We start from the raw sequence: 19,324 nt of genomic DNA, 5'->3' as shown, positions 1-19,324 counted from the left end.
CACGGGCAGGGTATATAAGAAGCTGCAGCAGGAGGAGGCTTTATAGTTTGTTTGCAGACTGACCGTGTATCTGAGGGAAAATGCCCGAACCTGCCAAATCCGCCCCAGCGCCAAAGAAAGGCTCTAAGAAAGCGGTGAGTAAAACGCAGAAGAAAGATGGGAAGAAGCGCAGGAAGAGCAGGAAGGAGAGTTACGCCATCTACGTGTACAAAGTGCTGAAGCAGGTGCACCCTGATACCGGCATCTCTTCCAAGGCCATGAGCATCATGAACTCCTTTGTTAACGATGTGTTCGAGCGCATCGCAGGGGAAGCCTCCCGCCTGGCTCATTACAACAAGCGCTCCACCATCACCTCCCGGGAGATCCAGACCGCGGTCCGCCTGCTGCTGCCTGGGGAGCTGGCCAAGCACGCTGTGTCCGAGGGGACAAAGGCTGTGACTAAATACACCAGCGCCAAGTAATCCCCATTCCCTGCCCCGCAACAACACAAAGGCTCTTTTCAGAGCCCCCACCTCCTCTGTACAAGGGCTGCACAGACTCACAACTATCCTGCTGTACATTCACAGTTGAATTGATATGGGACTTCTAAATATTCAGCTTATTTTATCTATATGGGCTGTGATTGTGTAGTTCCGCTAAATATAAAACATGAAGTTATTAAAAACATTACTACAACTTGCTCCCAACCATTATGATGAATCGCCCAATTTATATATCATATTCACATACGTTACGATCACCTCCAAATACTTAGCGCACAATCCCCTCTCACAGATAAATAGCGCAGCTAGAAGTTTAGACTCGTTATAATGAAGCTGAGGCAGCAAATGGCCACATGTGGGGGAGGGGCTCTGCCTGCAGCTGCAACATTGCTTTGTTCTCTGAACTCGCTCGGAGGCGCCAAACTGGTCCCGCCATTATATTCATTTATATGGCTACAGAAAGGCACATTGTATAGATGTTGCAGGCAGCCATGAAACCCGCTAGTATAATCCCAAATACAGACAACGTTACACTCGGCTGATTCATTCACAGTTGTATCAAAATTGTATTAAAGCCTTTTTGTCCCATTTCTTTCACTCTAAGTATATTCTTTGTAACGATTGTGTGTCACAGTGTAACATTGCCGCATTTTTAACCGTCACGGGATTCGACTCTGAGCAAAATCTTTTCCTTTCTCTCCTGTCAGTCACAGGGACCATCTATGCTGCCACCCCCCGCTGCTAAATTACACTTTAACAGCACTAAATATTTATCAGTAATTTCTATAACTAATAATCCCCTAAGAGCAGAGATAAATAACCATTTTTTCCAGTTCCTTAATTGCTCTTCTATGATTGGCTGAACAATTCTTGAGATTGGAATTCAAAAAGCCCGCCAAACTTGGGTCCGTTTTATATGGATGACAGGCACTAACAGCCTTTACAATATTCCTACTGACTATTCTATTTCCAAACATTTTAGAAACTCACAAAGCAGCCATTGAGTCGCCAAAACCCCCAATTATATCTGCGGACTAATAGCCCATACTGTGGGAGCCATTGGCTTATTCAAAAAGCCCGCCAAAATGTCTGGCCGTTATATGACCGCCCAATAAAATACAATAACCCCTTTGCTCTGGCAGCCTACATAGCGTTTATTTATATATATTTATATTGCCCCATCTCTTTAGCTCGAGTTATTACAGCCAAGTCACCTATTCAGGAGATTTATCCCTTCAGCCATTCAGATCCGCACTGTGGGCCCGGACCTACTTTCCTTCCCAACCCGTAACATTGTATCTAATCAATTTATAGGGAGCAGATAATATACAGACACAGCCTTTTCCTGAAATAGTGGGGGCCCTTAAAAGGGCCTTTGGGAAATGATGCTGTGAGGGAATAAGAGGGTTTAACCCCCGAATCCGTAGAGAGTGCGGCCCTGGCGCTTGAGAGCATACACCACATCCATAGCGGTAACAGTCTTCCTCTTGGCGTGCTCGGTGTAGGTGACAGCGTCCCGGATAACGTTCTCCAGGAAAACTTTCAGCACCCCCCGAGTCTCCTCATAAATGAGGCCGGAGATGCGCTTGACTCCCCCTCTGCGTGCCAGGCGGCGGATGGCGGGCTTGGTGATCCCCTGGATGTTATCCCGCAGCACCTTCCTGTGGCGCTTGGCGCCTCCTTTCCCCAGGCCCTTACCGCCCTTGCCTCTGCCAGACATGTTCAACCCTCAAAAGCTTTTCAGAATGATTCCGCTTCTTCGCACAACCTCATGTATAAAGAGACTGAGCAGACCTGATAGGGAACTGCACTGACTCTCACCCCTCCCTTTTCTTTACTGTTCCAGCGTAAAACATTTGGCAACTTCTGATTGGCTAAACCATGAAGCGCCCATACTCATTAGCAACAAGGAGTGTAACAAACTGCTGCTTATAATAAAGAGCCCGCCAAAACTATGGCAGCGATATGTTTATAGAGCAGTAAAATGATTATTCCTATATCCTCAGCATTCTGCCCTGAGATTCATTAGTGCATTTCCCTCTGCTGGAATAGTTGTAAGTAACTGCAGAACAATACATTTATAGAACAGGGGTAATTAAAATAATAAATACGAGGCTCAATTACATTATATATAAGGATTAAACCCTGTGGAATTTAGAATCTAAGTGGAAGGGTAATTTACAGACACAGATATATTAAGGATACTAAGTGCTGCAGGTTACAGTGGGTGACACAATATAAGCGTTACTCCGAGTTATTTGAACCTCTTACTGGAAAAAAATATATATAAAATCAGTTTGTTGTTAATGTCACTTACACGCCCTCTAATGCTGCTGCAACTCTCTGAGCCTCTCAGCTGAGCTGTTTGTTACTCTGCCTTGTCTTTCCCCTATTTGTTACTTTTCTAATGAGTTGGAGCTTTGAGCTGACAAAGTAGCACTTACATTGTTACACTGGGACATTCGCTCCGTTACACACATTGCTGGATACAACTCGCAACAATGTCACTTTCCTACTGTTGCATTTACGTTACAGGGAATAGGGGCTAAATTCCTATCTGAGAATTTCTATCTTGGACAGATAGAAAATAACAATCCACTAATAACCTCTAGTGGTAACTCCTATTTATGGGTGGGGTTGATTAACACTTTCCTTTCTTTTGCTCTGCACTGGTCCTGATAATGACGGCGGAGAGTTGGCGGAGAATGGGAGCGGCCTATGGGCGCCCTATAGTTAAATCTGTAACATCAATGTTACACCCATCACCAGAGGCTCCAGAGGCTTTGTTCTTTTAAATGAGCGAATAGAATTGGATTTTAATTGACTCCCGTGGATGGTCCTGGTGTATGAGCACAGCTATTTTGGGTTGCTTACCCTTTCAAGCCACAGGTTCGGGGCTTTTGCACCTGGACCACTTATCGACAGTAGCGAGTTCCTTGCTTGGCAAGTTTTCCTTTTGACTTCATCTTTAGCTATGTTTAAACTTGCCACTGACCCGCGATTATACAGTATATACACCCGGGTCACAACTATTCCGAGGTACATCTGCTTCAGGTTAATGTATTAATTTTGGGTCGCTAGTGATTAATATAATCATAATTTCAAGTTTAGTATATTACTTTCGGTTGCCCTTTTGTTTCTTTTTTGCTCTCTGTAACATAAATGTAACTAATGTAACTTGGACCCTAGCAACCATATAGCTTCCAAAACTCCAAACTGGAGAAACCCTGAACTGAAAATGACTAAAAAAACCTATTTTGCAAAATGTCTCAGAATATCACTCTCTGCATCATACTAAAAGTTTACTCAAGTGAAAACCCATTTAAGTGTCCCATTAGTTACACAATTAGACAACCTTTCATCATCCATACAAACATTAATATCTTATTTGCTTGCTGTGTATGAGGTTTGAACAATGACATATTAGTGCTGATAGTGTAACTAATGACACAATACAATGCATTTATGGAAGTAGATATTATTAATAACTTTGCTTTTTGAGAAGCTGGAAACACAGAATGAAAGCTCCCTAATGCTGAACACGGAAAGTTAAGGATGGGCGTAGCTAAATTCTGTCCAATTAGAAAGCGGTATCACAATGCAACTGAGCCAATCAGCAGACAGAGTAGATTCTATAAAAGGAGAACAGAAAAGCGCGGCTGGTATATTTCTATTTTCTGAAAAGAACGATAGAAGATTTGCAATGGCTGAAGCAGCTGAGACGGCGCCTGCTCCTCCCCCGGCTGAACCCGCAGCCAAGAAGAAGAAACAGAGCAAGAAAGCAGCGGGGGCCACTAAATCCAAGAAGCCATCTGGGCCCAGTGTGTCCGAACTGATAGTCAAAGCCGTATCCGCTTCCAAGGAGCGCAGCGGGGTGTCCCTGGCAGCTCTGAAGAAGGCTCTGGCTGCAGGAGGTTACGATGTGGAGAAGAATAACAGCCGCCTCAAGCTGGCTCTCAAGGGCTTGGTCAGTAAGGAGACCCTTGTCCAAGTGAAAGGGAGCGGAGCCTCCGGGTCCTTCAAGCTCAACAAGAAGCAGCTGCAGAGTAAGGAGAAGGCGGCACCGGCAGCAGCCAAAGCCAAGAAACCGGCAGCAAAGAAGGCAGCCAAGTCCCCGAAGAAGCCCAAGAAGGTGTCCGCAGCCGCCAAGAGCCCAAAGAAGGTGGTGAAGAAAGCAGCAAAGGCCGCCAAGAGCCCAAAGAAGGTGGCGAAGAAAGCAGCAAAGGCAGCGAAGAGCCCCATAAAGCCTAAAGCTGCCAAAGCCAAGAAAGTGGCCAAGAGCCCCGCAAAAAAGAGCGTGAAGCCCAAAGCTGCCAAAAGCCCCGCAAAGGCCAAAGCAGCCAAACCCAAAGTGGCTAAAGCAAAGAAAGCCGCCCCTAAGAAGAAATAAGCTGGCTCACTGGCCAACTGCCCCAAAGGCTCTTTTAAGAGCCACCACATCCCCCTGAAAGGGCTTGTAATATAGTGGGGTCTCCTGCTTCTACCATGGCTTTTAATAAGCAATAAAAACTATTAACCTCGCACCGGCCCAACATTCGTTCAGTTATCGCCAACTAATATCCCTGGCCAGTAAGTATCTGCAAAGTTTCCCAAACACACAAATAGTTTTGTGTTCCCCTCCCTTTAGTGCTGCCGGACTGCTCTCCGTCACTTAAACCTGCCCAAACCATTCCTCCCCCTCCCACTGGTTCTGTCCAAGATAGAAATTCTCAGATAGGAATTTAGCCCCTGTTCCCTGTAACGTAAATGCAACAGTAGGAAAGTGACATTGTTGCGAGTTGTATCCAGCAATGTGTGTAACGGAGCGAATGTCCCAGTGTAACAATGTAAGTGCTACTTTGTCAGCTCAAAGCTCCAACTCATTAGAAAAGTAACAAATAGGGGAAAGACAAGGCAGAGTAACAAACAGCTCAGCTGAGAGGCTCAGAGAGGAACATGCCCTCTAATAATAGGCTGGAACTGAGTCTCTCACCGGAGTTGTTGCTCTGCCTTGTGTTGCGCCTATTATTAAAGAGCATGTATGTAGCCTATAAGCAACAGGCTGATCTGTAAAATATTCTTTTGCAAAGGGAACTGCACTAATTCATTTCAGGACAGAATACAGAGAACAAAACAATAATCTAAACCATGTTACTGATCTATATACGGATTGCCGCGATACTTTTGGCGGCTCAGGGAAACAGAAGGTTGATGGTCTCACTTCTTACTGCTAATGAGTAGGGCGGGTCCACTTTTAGCCAATCACGGGGCGCCGATTGTATCCCCTTGAAAGCAAAAGAAAGGGGCGGGGCTGATATTGCAGTTCCCTGTCAGGTCTGCTCAGTCTCTATAAGAGAGAAGATGAGCGGCGCAGAGCGTTATATTTTCTAGTTTTCTGAAAAGAGAGAGACATGTCTGGCAGAGGCAAGGGCGGTAAGGGCCTGGGGAAAGGAGGCGCCAAGCGCCACAGGAAGGTGCTGCGGGATAACATCCAGGGGATCACCAAGCCCGCCATCCGCCGCCTGGCACGCAGAGGGGGAGTCAAGCGCATCTCCGGCCTCATTTATGAGGAGACTCGGGGGGTGCTGAAAGTTTTCCTGGAGAACGTTATCCGGGACGCTGTCACCTACACCGAGCACGCCAAGAGGAAGACTGTTACCGCTATGGATGTGGTGTATGCTCTCAAGCGCCAGGGCCGCACTCTCTACGGATTCGGGGGTTAAACCCTCTTATTCCCTCACAGCATCATTTCCCAAAGGCCCTTTTAAGGGCCCCCACTATTTCAGGAAAAGGCTGTGACTGTATATTATCTGTTGATGGGAATTAATCTGCTTCGTATGATTTGCTGGTTACAATACTACGTGTTGAGGAGATGGGGAAAGAGAATTAACTTTTAACTAATAAGTCGTGCTAAAGAGATGGGTCAAATATTAAATATAGTTAAATGCTTAGAAGCTGCCGGAGCAGCATGATTTCTATACGGTATTGTGCTGTCATTCAACGGCCAGACATTTTGGCGGGCCTTTTGAATAAGCCAATGGCTCCCACAGTATGGAGAATCCGTTCACCGATAGGAAAGCAGTCGAAGCACAAATGTTTGAAACTATTTCAGTCGGTGCCTTGTGTCTATATTCATTTGTTTAACTCATTCCTATCGGCTCAATAGACTCATTAAGCAATAATGAATAATTTGGCAGGGGGGCAGCACACAGGGAAGGAGGTTGGGGGTCTCGGTGACAGGAGGGGAAGGAGGTTGGGGGTCTCGGTGACAGGAGGGAAAGGAGGTTGGGGGTCTCGGTGACAGGAGGGAAAGGAGGTTGGGGGTCTCGGTGACAGGAGGGGAAGGAGGTTGGGGGTCTCGGTGACAGGAGGGGAAGAAGGTTGGGGGTCTCGGTGACAGGAGGGAAAGGAGGTTGGGGGTCTCGGTGACAGGAGGGGAAGGAGGTTGGGGGTCTCGGTGACAGGAGGGGAAGGAGGTTGGGGGTCTCGGTGACAGGAGGGGAAGAAGGTTGGGGGTCTCGGTGACAGGAGGGGAAGGAGGTTGGGGGTCTCGGTGACAGGAGGGAAAGGAGGTTGGGGGTCTCGGTGACAGGAGGGGAAGGAGGTTGGGGGTCTCGGTGACAGGAGGGAAAGGAGGTTGGGGGTCTCGGTGACAGGAGGGGAAGGAGGTTGGGGGTCTCGGTGACAGGAGGGGAAGGAGGTTGGGGGTCTCGGTGACAGGAGGGGAAGGAGGTTGGGGGTCTCGGTGACAGGAGGGGAAGGAGGTTGGGGGTCTCGGTGACAGGAGGGAAAGGAGGTTGGGGGTCTCGGTGACAGGAGGGGAAGGAGGTTGGGGGTCTCGGTGACAGGAGGGGAAGGAGGTTGGGGGTCTCGGTGACAGGAGGGGAAGGAGGTTGGGGGTCTCGGTGACAGGAGGGGAAGGAGAGGATTTGGGGATTGTGTAGTTATAGAAATTACTGATAAATATTTTGTGCTGTTAAAGTTTAATTTAGCAGCAGGGGGTGCAGCATAGAGGGGAAGGAGTTGGAGGGTCCCGGTGACTGACAGGAGAGAAAGGAAAGGATTTTGTTCGAGTCGAAACGTGTGACGGTTATAAGTGCTGCAATGTTAGAATGTGACACATAATCGTTACAATGAAATAAATGGGACAGAAAGGCTTTATAGCTACTTTGATACAACTTTTGTAATGAATCAGCCGAGTGTAACGTTGTCTGCGTTTGGGATTCTACTAGCGGGTTTCACGACTCTCTGCTGAGAGTAAAATCTATACAATGTGCCTTTCTGTAGCCATATAAATGAATATAATGGCGAGACCATCGGCTTCATTATAACGAGTCTAAACTTCTAGCTGCGCTATTTATCTGCGAGAGAGGATTGTGCGCTAAGTATTTGGAAGTGATCCCAACGTATGGGAATAAGTTACTGTAATGTACTTAATAGCGTATTATATGGTCAGCGGATTTAGTAGAAATCCCTAATCAATTGAAATAAAAACTTGTAGCAGGATAATTGCGAGTATGTGAATAAGAAATTAGGCGATCCACCCTAATTATTAAGAACAAATTACAGTAATGTTTTTGATAGCTTCTAATTTTATGGTCAGCCCATATACACGGAATAAGCGGATTTAGCAGAATTAAACTGGAAGCAATAGAAATGTACAGCAGGATAGTTGTGAGTCTGTGCAGCCCTTGTACAGAGGAGGTGGGGGCTCTGAAAAGAGCCTTTGTGTTGTTGCGGGGCAGGGAATGGGGATTACTTGGCGCTGGTGTATTTAGTCACAGCCTTTGTCCCCTCGGACACAGCGTGCTTGGCCAGCTCCCCAGGCAGCAGCAGGCGGACCGCGGTCTGGATCTCCCGGGAGGTGATGGTGGAGCGCTTGTTGTAATGAGCCAGGCGGGAGGCTTCCCCTGCGATGCGCTCGAACACATCGTTAACAAAGGAGTTCATGATGCTCATGGCCTTGGAAGAGATGCCGGTATCAGGGTGCACCTGCTTCAGCACTTTGTACACGTAGATGGCGTAACTCTCCTTCCTGCTCTTCCTGCGCTTCTTCCCATCTTTCTTCTGCGTTTTACTCACCGCTTTCTTAGAGCCTTTCTTTGGCGCTGGGGCGGATTTGGCGGGTTCGGGCATTTTCCCTCAGATACACGGTCAGTCTGCAAACAAACTATAAAGCCTCCTCCTGCTGCAGCTTCTTATATACCCTGCCCGTGTAACTATGGCTGGAGAGTGACACTGATTTCTATTGGCTGGTTCTACTGCATGACGTGTAACCGCCTCATCTCTCCCCGTTACATTCATACGATTGGTGACTCCTAAAGCTTGTGTTTCATTGGCTGCAATTCAGCCTAACCAATCAGAGAAGAGAAGCACTCCCACAGATGCCCATAAAAGCAAAAGTGCACGTTACATTGTATGGAGTTATTTTGTGTAACACGAAGCAAGAATCATGTCAGGAAGAGGCAAACAAGGCGGGAAGACCCGGGCAAAGGCCAAGACTCGCTCATCTCGGGCTGGGCTGCAGTTCCCAGTCGGCCGTGTTCACCGGCTGCTGAGGAAAGGCAATTATGCTGAGCGGGTGGGAGCCGGAGCTCCAGTCTATCTTGCCGCAGTGCTGGAGTATCTGACCGCTGAGATCCTGGAGTTGGCCGGGAACGCTGCCCGGGATAACAAGAAGACCCGTATCATCCCCAGGCACCTGCAGCTCGCTGTGCGCAACGATGAGGAGCTGAACAAACTGCTCGGAGGGGTGACTATCGCTCAGGGCGGTGTCCTGCCCAACATCCAGTCCGTGCTGCTCCCTAAGAAAACCGAGAGCACCAAAGCGGCCAAGAGCAAGTGAGCCCAGGAATGAGAGTGCCCTGACCCCAACCCAAAGGCTCTTTTCAGAGCCCCCCACTCTGTCTAAACAGCGCTGTGTAACCTGATGGTACTTGTGGCTACAATGTTTACTCTATATGACTCCATGAAAAGTTAAATTTAATGTAATGTTATGCTGTTCTCTATTAATATACAATCCTGATATACAGGGATCCCATTACCCCATTACATACATCTCGCAAGAAGAGCAACTGATTAAAACAAACTAGAGTACATTGAACCTATTCTATACCGAGTACCACAGTCATGGGTCTTATTTGAACTGTATATAGGTTGAGACAAGCAGGTACCAAGAAATAAGTAATCTTTATACCCTACAGCAGTGATCCCCAACCAGCGGCTCTTCAGCAACGTGTTGCTCCCAGTGGCATTCTTGAATTCGTGGCTTAAATGCAATTTTTATTTGCATCAAAACAATGATCATCAAACAAAGCCTTCCTTATGGTATTAGTTTTGACAGAGGCTACCTATAGCCAATTACAGCCCATATTTTCCACCCCCAGGAACTTGCATGCTTGTGTTGCTCCCCAACTCTCTTTATATTTAAGATACATTTAGGTTATTCATAGTTCAGCTCATTCCCAGATAGAGTCGGTTAAAAGTGACAAGCAGGTACCAAGAAATCTTTATAACCTACAGCAGCGAACCCCAACCAGTGACTCTTCAACAACTTGTTCCTCACCAACCTCTTGGCTGTTGCCCCCAGTGGCATTTTCGAATTCGTGGCTTGAATACAATTTTTATAAAAACAATGCTCTCTTCACCTCTTGTATCGGTTATTGGTTGCTTTATATGTTACTCTGTATGTCCAATCAATAAAACCCACTTATTGTACAGCGCTGTGGAATGTTGGCGCTTTATAAATAAATGTCAATAATATAAATAATGAATAGTACCACACAAAGCTGTCTTTATGCTATTAATTCACATAGAGGCTACCTATAGCCAATATTTTGCTCCCCAACTCTCTTTATATTTGAATCTGGCTCACACCTAAAAGTGGTTGGGGATCCCCGCCCTACAGCAATGTAGAAAACATTGCAACAAACAATTGTCAGGAATAAACGCAAGTGCGATGTAATAGTCCCACTAAAATATTATATGTAATTCTGCTGCTTACAGTCTATCAATGTATCGCTTTGTAACAAAAGCCGAAATAGAAGTGAAAAGCTCATTCCCAGAAAGTGTCGGTGGCTCTGAAAAGAGCCTTTGTGTCCAGTGAATAAAACCCCCTCGGATCTAAGCCCTCTCCCCTCGGATCCTGCGGGCCAGCTGGATATCCTTGGGCATGATGGTGACCCTCTTGGCGTGGATGGCGCACAGGTTGGTGTCCTCAAAGAGCCCCACCAGATAAGCCTCGCTGGCCTCCTGCAGAGCCATAACGGCTGAGCTCTGGAACCTCAGATCGGTCTTGAAGTCCTGGGCGATCTCCCGGACCAGACGCTGGAAAGGCAGTTTGCGGATCAGCAACTCAGTGGATTTCTGGTAGCGGCGGATTTCCCGGAGAGCCACAGTCCCTGGGCGGTAACGATGGGGTTTCTTGACTCCGCCAGTGGCCGGGGCGCTCTTCCTGGCTGCCTTGGTGGCCAACTGCTTGCGGGGAGCCTTCCCGCCTGTGGATTTGCGGGCGGTCTGTTTAGTACGGGCCATTGCAACAACGTAGAAGCACTAAAACGTTATGGTGTCTGGGGGCTGCCAAACATCCTATTTATAGGCAGCGCCTCCCTGTGATTGGCTCGACGCAAACACACCATATTACGTCTACATTTCTATTGGCTGCTCAGACCAAGTCTATTTTTTTTTTTAAATGCCCGCCAAAAGTCTGTCCGATATTATTACTTAAATAATAATGACGATTATGTTTATAAATTGCTTACTTTTCTTTTTCAAACCATATTACAATAAAATATATTTAGCAGATGTTTCTCATTCCCTTCGGATGCGCTGACTGACTCTGAATCCCGGAAACGTCTGCTGCGAGGTCAATTATATCAACCGCATGGGGGCAGCAAAGAGCTCTAAACGGGAATCAAACCGCTTCTTGTACAATGACTGTGTCTTATGTGGGTAGGGAGGGAGAGAATGTGGCGGGAAAGAGGTTTTGGAAAGAGGTGTTCAGATTTTCTATTAAGCCTTTTGTTTATCAGGCACTATGTTTCTTATTTTCTCATTTAACAAATGATAAATTTACTGTCTGGGTATTTTTGTTTTAATTGTTGTCATTAAAAACAAAATTGTGTGACCACCAAAAAAGAAAGACCAACACAAACAGTAGCTAAGGGTATCTTTAGGGTTTGGTTTCCAAAACTGTGTGACCCCCATAAAACCTTCTTTCTGTAGGTTTCCTATTTATATTATGCCAAGATGTTGTATGAAAGACTGACACTATCAGTATTGGGCAGTGCAATTAACCTTGCCAATTAATACTTATTCTGTTAGTACTGACATTAGCGTTTGTATAACACTGTGTAGTTGTATGTGATCCATAGATTCTCCTGCAACTTTAGCCCCTGAGGTAAATAACTCTCTAGCAGAGTGAGCTGTGATCTGGAAAGGTGGCATCCCTCTCTCATTATGAGCATGTGTGTGCCCCAACATGGCTGCCTCCCGGTGTGGGTAGCCCAGCGCTGGCAGGGGCAGTTGAAAAAAAATTGTTTCCCCTATCTGGAGTGCAGGCTCAATTATATATTATATATATTATAAAATAGGGGTATAGGAGCCCTTTAAGACCTTTACTCCTCCCTGCAGAACTGATGAACAGATTTCCATCTCTCCTGAAGACTTTGGTGCCATCCAGATAGATTCTCTGGATTCATCCTGCATCCATCAGAGGAAGCTGACTGTCCCTCTTGTGCCTCCTCATTAACATAAGGAAATATCATTTTCCTGGGCTCCTTACAACAACAACAACAAACATTTGTAAAGCGCTTTTCTCCCGTGGGACCCAAAGCGCATAAGCTTGTCTCAGATAAGTTATGTGGCCATAAATGCCAGGCTAAACAGGTGGCTTTTCAGTTTTGATTTAAATGTGTCCAAGGTTGGAGCTGTCTTGATCCCGTTTGGCAAGGCGTTCCACAGGGTAGGGGCAGCATGACAGAAAGCTCTGGATCCAAAGGTTTTCAGTTGAACTCTGGAGGTGGTCAGATTATTGGATCCATTTGATCTAAGATTGTGGGAGGTGTGACGTAGTTGCAGCAAATCCTTCAGGTATCCGGGGCCCAGGCCATGTAGGGATTTGAATGTTAGCATCCCAATTTTGAAAAGGACGTAGCCAGTGCAGTGAGCGAAGGATTGGTGTTATGTGGCAATGGCGGGGTTGGCTTGTTAGCAATCTTGCGGCAGCATTCTGTACTAGCTGCAGGCGGTGTAGGTCTTTATTTGGAAGGCCTGCATAGAGGGCATTGCAATAGTCCAGTCGTGATGAGATGAAGGCGTGAACTAGGGTTGGAAGAACCTCAGAAGGAATGAGGTGTTTCATTTTTGCAATATTCCTTAGGTGAAAGAAGGAATGTTTCAACACAGCTGAAATTTGGCTCCTGAAGTTTAATTCCCCATCAATTAGTAACCCCAAGCTGCGCACAGTGTTGGAGCTAGCAAGATCTGAGGTCCCTAACCTCAGTGGCATTTACTGTGTCTGGAGCTGCTTTGCTGTTAGGCGCTGGCCACCGATGACAAGAACTTCAGTCTTGTCAGCATTTAGTCTTAGAAGACAAGATTGTTGATTCACTAAAGTGCGTTAATTATTATCGCATGCTTTTTTGCGTTAAAATAGACAAAACAATTAGCGCACAATTCACTACAGTATTACCACGTGCGTTAATTTGCGCGCCGAAATAACACGAATGATTCATGAACACTTAGATGTGCTAAATATCGCATTAGTCTGTGCGAAACTACTTGGGGCAGGCGGTAATTATAGAAAAGTGCAGTTAATGAGCTTTTGGCAACACAATATGGACTTGGCAGTGGGATTTATTCAGTCTGTGTTGGCCCCAGAGTGATGCAGCCGCCAGTTTGCAGGGAAAAGGTCATGTCAGGACCTGCCTGTACTGGAACTCTGGACTGTATGTTAGGCAGGTTCTGCATTACCTCACGGAGCCACTGGAGACGTTGGGCATCCAGCCCCAAACATTCTTTTAGCCCCTCTTCCCTTCTGTGTTTATGTTCACCTTCTCCTCCCTTAATTAGCCCAGGTGGTTGCAATCAGACAATTAACGGGCTTTATAAGCCTGTCACACGCAACCCCTGGTTGCTTGATCATTAAGCCCTTTTGCAATCCAGTGCCCCTGTTCCTGCCCCTGTTCCTGCCCCTGTTCCTGCCCCTGTTCCTGCCCGATTCCGTTACCTTACCCTGTTCTACAACTCCTGTTCCTGACCTCTGTTGGATCTCCCGGTATTGACCTCAGCCTGATTATTGGACTCTCCCTGCCTTCAGCCTGCCCCTGACCACTGCCTGTTATTCCGGACCCTCCTTGTAGTCCAGACCCCCTGCCTGCTTTCCGGATTTGTTTCGTCTTCTGCCTGCCTCTGACCACTGGCCCGTTGTAAGGACGTCCATATTTCTTATCGCTCATTCTCATTGTTTACTTAATAAATCATGTTTCAGCAACCTAACTTGTTCCCTGCCTATCAACAAGCGCAAGTACCCCCTTTATCAATATTACACGGCATATAAGCTCCTAACTGCCAGCCACCCACCTGTGGCTACTCGTGACAGGTCATTTTCAGTACAGTAATTTTCCGCAAGTATTGACATGTATGACTAACATAGCGTGCGTTTATTCACACAATTATTTATCTGCGGCTACTAGTGATGGGCAAAATGTTTCGCCAGGCATGGATTAGCAGCGAATTTCCGTGTTTCGCCATTGGCGGATTGTTTCGCGAAACGGATGAAAAAATTTGCCACGGAAAAATTTGCCGCACGTCCAAAAATTGTCGCAGGCGTCAAAAAATTGTCACGGGCGACAAATTTTTTTGCCACACAACATTTTCGCCGTTTTGCGGATCTTTTGAAAGATTCACAATTTTTTCGGTGAAGCAAACCGGAACAGATTCGCTCATCACTAGCGGCTACTATTTATATGCACTATTTATATGTGGCAACTATTTATATGTGGGCATTAATTAGCGCATGTACCGTCCAATACCACACGAAATTAACGCATGCAGTATCGCGTGTGAATTAACGCATGTATGCTTATAGTGAATCGTGCGTTAAGTCGCAAAAATTTAGACGCGATAAAATTTTTAACGCACGCTATAAATAGTGCACGTTTTAACGCACTTTAGTGAATCAACCCTAAGGCCTGTAATTTACCAACTGCTTGGCAGAAGTAATGGCTTTTAGAAAAAGAGCTTTGAAGGAAAGACCCTGGCTCATGCCTAGGATGTTTGGAAGCACCTCTCCCTAATAAGAGGTTTTGCCAGGATTGTCTGAATTCAGCAGCGGGAAGTTCAACCTTTTCCCAGTCTGATGTTCTGTCTTGGATTAAACAGGCAGTCTCTCAGGCTACATCCTCTAGAAGTCTGCAGGTGGAATCTGATACGATGATTCTCCAAGCTGTATCCGTTTATGCAGGAGGAGGTGAAAGATTTATGTTTCATTCCATCGGTTGATGCCCCGGTCGTACATTTAGCACAAAGTACCTGCTACTGTTAGAGGACGTGGCCACTCTTAAAGATCCTCAGTCAGCCATCACAGAAGGGCAGGAGATGTTGTACATCTTAGAAAAGCTCAGGATGGGAACCCTTTTCCTTCTCAATGCTTCTATGGACATCACCCGGTTAGCCTCTAGATCCCTTACACTTTCTGTAGTGGCAAGACGGGCCTTATGGCTTAGATCTTGGGAAGCAGATGTAACCTCTACAGCAGCTTTATGTTCTCTGCCATTTCAAGGACAGGTACTCTTAGGGAAGAAATTAGAAGAATTAATTTCCAAAGCTTCTGGGGGGAAGAGTCTGTTTCTGCCACAGAAGAAGTGCAAACAGCAAACCAAAAAGTTATTTCATATTAGAATCCCATACAACTCTAAGCCTTCCCATAAGGAGTCCAGACCTTTCAAGAATAGGATGGAAGCAGCAAAACCAGATAACTGGTCGGGAGATCACAATAGCTCCTTTCAACACTTCAGTTCCAAATCGGCTGCTTCTTCTTCAGCCTCCCACAAGCCCTTCTGAAGGAGGCTACAAAAGTTTTTGGCCGCCTTGGAAAAATCCACAGAAGATCAGTGGCTTCTGGACATCATGAGAAGGGGATAGAGGCTAGAGTTCCGGGATCATACCCCCCTCAAACTTTTAGGTCTCGCCCCTACCAAAAGCAAGGGAAAAAAGACTAGCCCTGAGGTTATGCCTTCGACAAATTTTGTCTTAGAATGTATTTGTATTAGTCCCCATCTGAGAATGGTATAGAAAACCTTTAGGGTCATGGCATCCAATCTTGAACCTCCAAACAGTAAACCAATCCCTTCATGTTCAATGTTTCAGGGTAGAATCTTTGGAGTCTATGTATGCCACTGGAACATGGTGATAGAAGTGCTGCAGAACCATGGTTGTCTAAATTTCACAAAGAGCCAGTTAGAGCCAGCTCAGCAGGTTTCTTTCTTAGGGGCAACCATAGACAAAAGAGGGGTGGTAAAGTTATCATCCCAAAGACAGCAAGATCTTCAAAAGCAGGCTTCAGAGATTCTTTCATTGTTCCCAGTGTCAGCTCCAATGTTGGCTCGTCATCTGGGAATGATCCTCCATACGATTGGTGGCCTGGGCACACTGGCACATGAGGTACCACCAACTTCAATTGATCAGGTCAGGGGGAATTGTCAACCCATCTACCTGATGAGAGGCTTTAAGGTGCTGGCTCCAACCAGACCGGTTGTCAGTAGGAATGCCCCTCTTCCTATGAAAGTGGATAACGATAACCACAGACACTTCAGGGCTGGGCTGGGGAGCAGTTCTGGAAGGCAGAGCAGAGCAAGGTCTATGGCTGCAGTTTTTGTCAGACGTGCCCTCAAATATTTTAGAAAGAAGGGCAACTACAGGCACTACAGTTCTTTCAAAATGAACTACTAAGAAGCAAAGTAAAAGTCAGAAGCGACAACTTATCAGCAGTCATGTATGTCAGAAGACAAGGGGGGACCAGGAGTCTCCTGGCAGAACTATTTGCCTGTGCGGAACAGTATCTGTCGGATCTAACAGTGACCTTTGTGCCAGCCAGGCTCAACAGGGAGGCTTAAGTCACAGTTCCCTAGACCCTCATGAGTGGCAGCTCCATCCAAGGGTCTTCAAGCAGATTGTGAGGAGGTGGGGAGTCCAATGTATGGATCTTATGGCTTCAGCAATCAATACCAAATGCAGAAGTTTCTTCACCGGGGGGAAAGATCCTCTAGCACTGGGAGTGGACGCTCTGGTGCAATGGTGGCTGAAGACTTTATGCTACATCTTTCCTCCTCTACATCTGATTCTGATGGTCCTACAGAATCTGAGGGAGAGCAAGGGAGAATTGATTTGCTTCACTCCAGCCTGGCCGAGGCGGCCTTGGTTCCCCACTCTCCTCAGATTGTCAGTCGCCCCACAGTGGAAGCTTTGACTCTCCAGGGTCCATTTGTACACCCGGACTCAGGTCATTTAGCCCTGATGACTTGGAGGTTGAGTGGAAGGGTCTAGAAGCTCAGGATCTCTTCAATGAGGTTATTGAGGTACTCATGAAGTCTAGGAAATGGACTACCAACTCTAGATACTGCAGGGTTCAGGAGGTTCAGGAGGACAGTCTTCCCATGTCAGTGGCTGAACTCTTGGGGGCTGATTTACTAACCCACGAATCCGACCCGAATTGGAAAAGTTCCGACTTGAAAACGAATATTTTGCGACTTTTTCGTATGTTTTGCGATTTTTTCGGATTCTGTACGAATTTTTCGGATCCAATACGATTTTTGCGTAAAAACGCGAGTTTTTCGTATCCATTACGAAAGTTGCGTAAAAAGTTGCGCATTTTGCGTAGCGTTAAAACTTACGCGAAAAGTTGCGCATTTTTCGCGTAAGTTTTAACGCTACGCAAATTGCGCAACTTTTTACGCAACTTTCGTAATGGATAGGAAAACTCGCGTTTTTACGCAAAAATCGTATTGGATCCGAAAAATTCGTAAAGAATCCGAAAAAATCGCAAAGTACCGATCATTACGAAAAAAACGCAATCGGACTCCATTCGACCCGTTCGTGGGTAAGTAAATCAGCCCCTTAGAGTTTCTGTGGAAATGGCTTGATAGTGGGCTTAAAGTCAGAACTTTTCGTGGGTTTGTTGGGCTATACATCTGTTGGTGGTAACATTTTTCAGGGCAGCTATGTGGATGCTACAAGCCAGAAGACCTTCTTGCCCAGAGTGGGACCTTCCATTGGTTCTAGATTTCATCACAGAACCATTTGAGCCCATTTGAGAGGTTTCAACCTGGTACTTAAAGGAGACATATTGGATAAATGGGAAAAACCCTAATTTTGTAGGCAATTATGAATAATATCCGGTGCTGGTTTCATTTTGTGCTAAAAATTAATCCTCTCTGTAAAAATGGCCCCTTTATTGGAGCTCCCTCCAGTGTGAAATGAAGAGTGAGTGTGTCCTAACGGCCCCTGCCAGAAGCACAGTAGGAGGGGGAGAGCCAATCACAGCCCTGCAGTCACTCAAGCACAGACAGGCTTCAGTTCCCTATCAGGTCAGCCTAGCTGCTTTTTAAGCACAATCCTTATATATCTAGAGAAGTATAATTCACTGGTACATTCTTAATTTTTATAGGATATGTCTCCTTTAACCTTGAAGACTGTCTTCCTAGTTGCTGTGACTTCAGCCAAAAGAGTAGGTGAGCTACAGGCCCTGATATTTGCTGAATATAGTCCAGTTTTCCTTCAGGATAAGGTCATCCTGAAGTTTGTGCCTGCCTTCAAGCCCAAGGTGGTCACAGATTTTCACATCCAATATGAATTGACGCTGCCATGCTTTCTGGAGAATTCTCGGGATGGCAGGGATAATCCTCTACATCTTCTGGATGTTGGAAGATCGGTAAAAGCTACACAGGACTTCAGGAAAGCTGACGGACTATTTGTATTGTCAGGAGGCAAAAAGAAAGCTGCAGCAGCTTCCAAATCTACTATCTCCAGATGGATTGAAGGAGCTATCTCAAAAGCTTATTCTTCTAGAGGTCTACCAGCTCCTTGGGCAACGGCTCACTCAACCAGGGGTCAAGAAACTTCTTGGGCAGCAGAAGTAGGTACCCCATTAGAAGTGATATGCAGTATGGTTTCCTGGGCATTTCCATATACCTTCATCTTCATCTTTGGATGTATTTTTGGCCAACTATGCACACTTTGGTCATAATGTTCTTTCTCCCATTGCTTATGGTCATTAAATAGTGCTGTATTGCATTTTATTGGTATCATTCTTGCCCCACCCAACTTCCTGAAGCTTGCTATATCCCGGAGAGTGCTGATATGGAGAGAGGGCCAGCGAAAATAAAAAAACATTGCTTTATACTTAGCGTGATTTTCCTTTCCTGGTACCTCTCCATATCAGCAGATTCCCTCCCTGGTTTACTATTTAACTCAGGCTTTTTACGAGACACGGGTAGGTGGTACTGGTGATAATTTATTTGCTTGGTGGGAGGGGTTCTTCCATGAGGAGAGGGGAGGGCTATCCCGGAGAGTGCTGCCCCCATGTGGAACTTTGCACAAGGCACCACATCTATAGTTGAAGTTATCAATCCTAAGACTCTCATTAGACCCCTGAGAGAGGAGTGCGGCTGGACAACAACCTCTTGAACTGACTCCTTGAGGCTGAGTACCTTCTCTGGAGGGAGATAATCTTTAATCCTGGCTAAATTCATCTGCAATCCCAAAAACTGAATTGTTCTGTATAGAATTAAGCTGTGGTTATACCAAAAGGCAGAACTCATAATTGGAAATTATAAAGTTCTCCCTCGATGTACAGAGCTACATGA

At 46.1% G+C, this 19,324-nt stretch overlaps 5 protein-coding genes across 5 annotated transcripts; 4 read left to right on the top strand and 1 right to left on the bottom strand.

The window, feature by feature from the left end:
- The first annotated feature begins 54 nt into the window (after nucleotides 1–54).
- LOC100497082 (histone H2B 1.1) lies at nucleotides 55–509 on the top strand. The gene has a single exon (XM_004919419.4). It carries the CDS (start codon nucleotides 81–83, stop codon nucleotides 459–461), a length of 381 nt encoding a protein of 126 aa, XP_004919476.1. The 5' UTR covers nucleotides 55–80; the 3' UTR covers nucleotides 462–509.
- Nucleotides 510–4,065: 3,556 nt separating this feature from the next.
- LOC101732157 (histone H1B) lies at nucleotides 4,066–4,919 on the top strand. Its single transcript, XM_004919417.4, has one exon. It carries the CDS (start codon nucleotides 4,081–4,083, stop codon nucleotides 4,870–4,872), a length of 792 nt encoding a protein of 263 aa, XP_004919474.2. The 5' UTR covers nucleotides 4,066–4,080; the 3' UTR covers nucleotides 4,873–4,919.
- Nucleotides 4,920–5,851: 932 nt separating this feature from the next.
- Nucleotides 5,852–6,238, top strand: LOC101732103 (histone H4). The gene has a single exon (XM_004919416.3). The coding sequence runs from the start codon at nucleotides 5,873–5,875 to the stop codon at nucleotides 6,182–6,184; it is 312 nt and encodes a 103-aa protein (XP_004919473.1). The 5' UTR covers nucleotides 5,852–5,872; the 3' UTR covers nucleotides 6,185–6,238.
- Nucleotides 6,239–8,168: 1,930 nt separating this feature from the next.
- LOC100496445 (histone H2B 1.1) lies at nucleotides 8,169–8,672 on the bottom strand. Its single transcript, XM_004919415.4, has one exon. The coding sequence runs from the start codon at nucleotides 8,595–8,597 to the stop codon at nucleotides 8,217–8,219; it is 381 nt and encodes a 126-aa protein (XP_004919472.1). The 5' UTR covers nucleotides 8,598–8,672; the 3' UTR covers nucleotides 8,169–8,216.
- A 215-nt stretch (nucleotides 8,673–8,887) lies between these two features.
- On the top strand, nucleotides 8,888–9,359 carry LOC100496919 (histone H2A type 1). Its single transcript, XM_004919414.4, has one exon. The coding sequence runs from the start codon at nucleotides 8,914–8,916 to the stop codon at nucleotides 9,304–9,306; it is 393 nt and encodes a 130-aa protein (XP_004919471.1). The 5' UTR covers nucleotides 8,888–8,913; the 3' UTR covers nucleotides 9,307–9,359.
- The last annotated feature ends 9,965 nt before the right edge of the window (nucleotides 9,360–19,324 follow it).

This window comes from Xenopus tropicalis, chromosome 3 (genome assembly GCF_000004195.4).
Source record: "Xenopus tropicalis strain Nigerian chromosome 3, UCB_Xtro_10.0, whole genome shotgun sequence".
In the NCBI taxonomy this organism is placed as follows: Eukaryota; Metazoa; Chordata; class Amphibia; order Anura; family Pipidae; genus Xenopus; species Xenopus tropicalis.
This window is presented reverse-complemented; position numbering and strand designations above follow the sequence as displayed.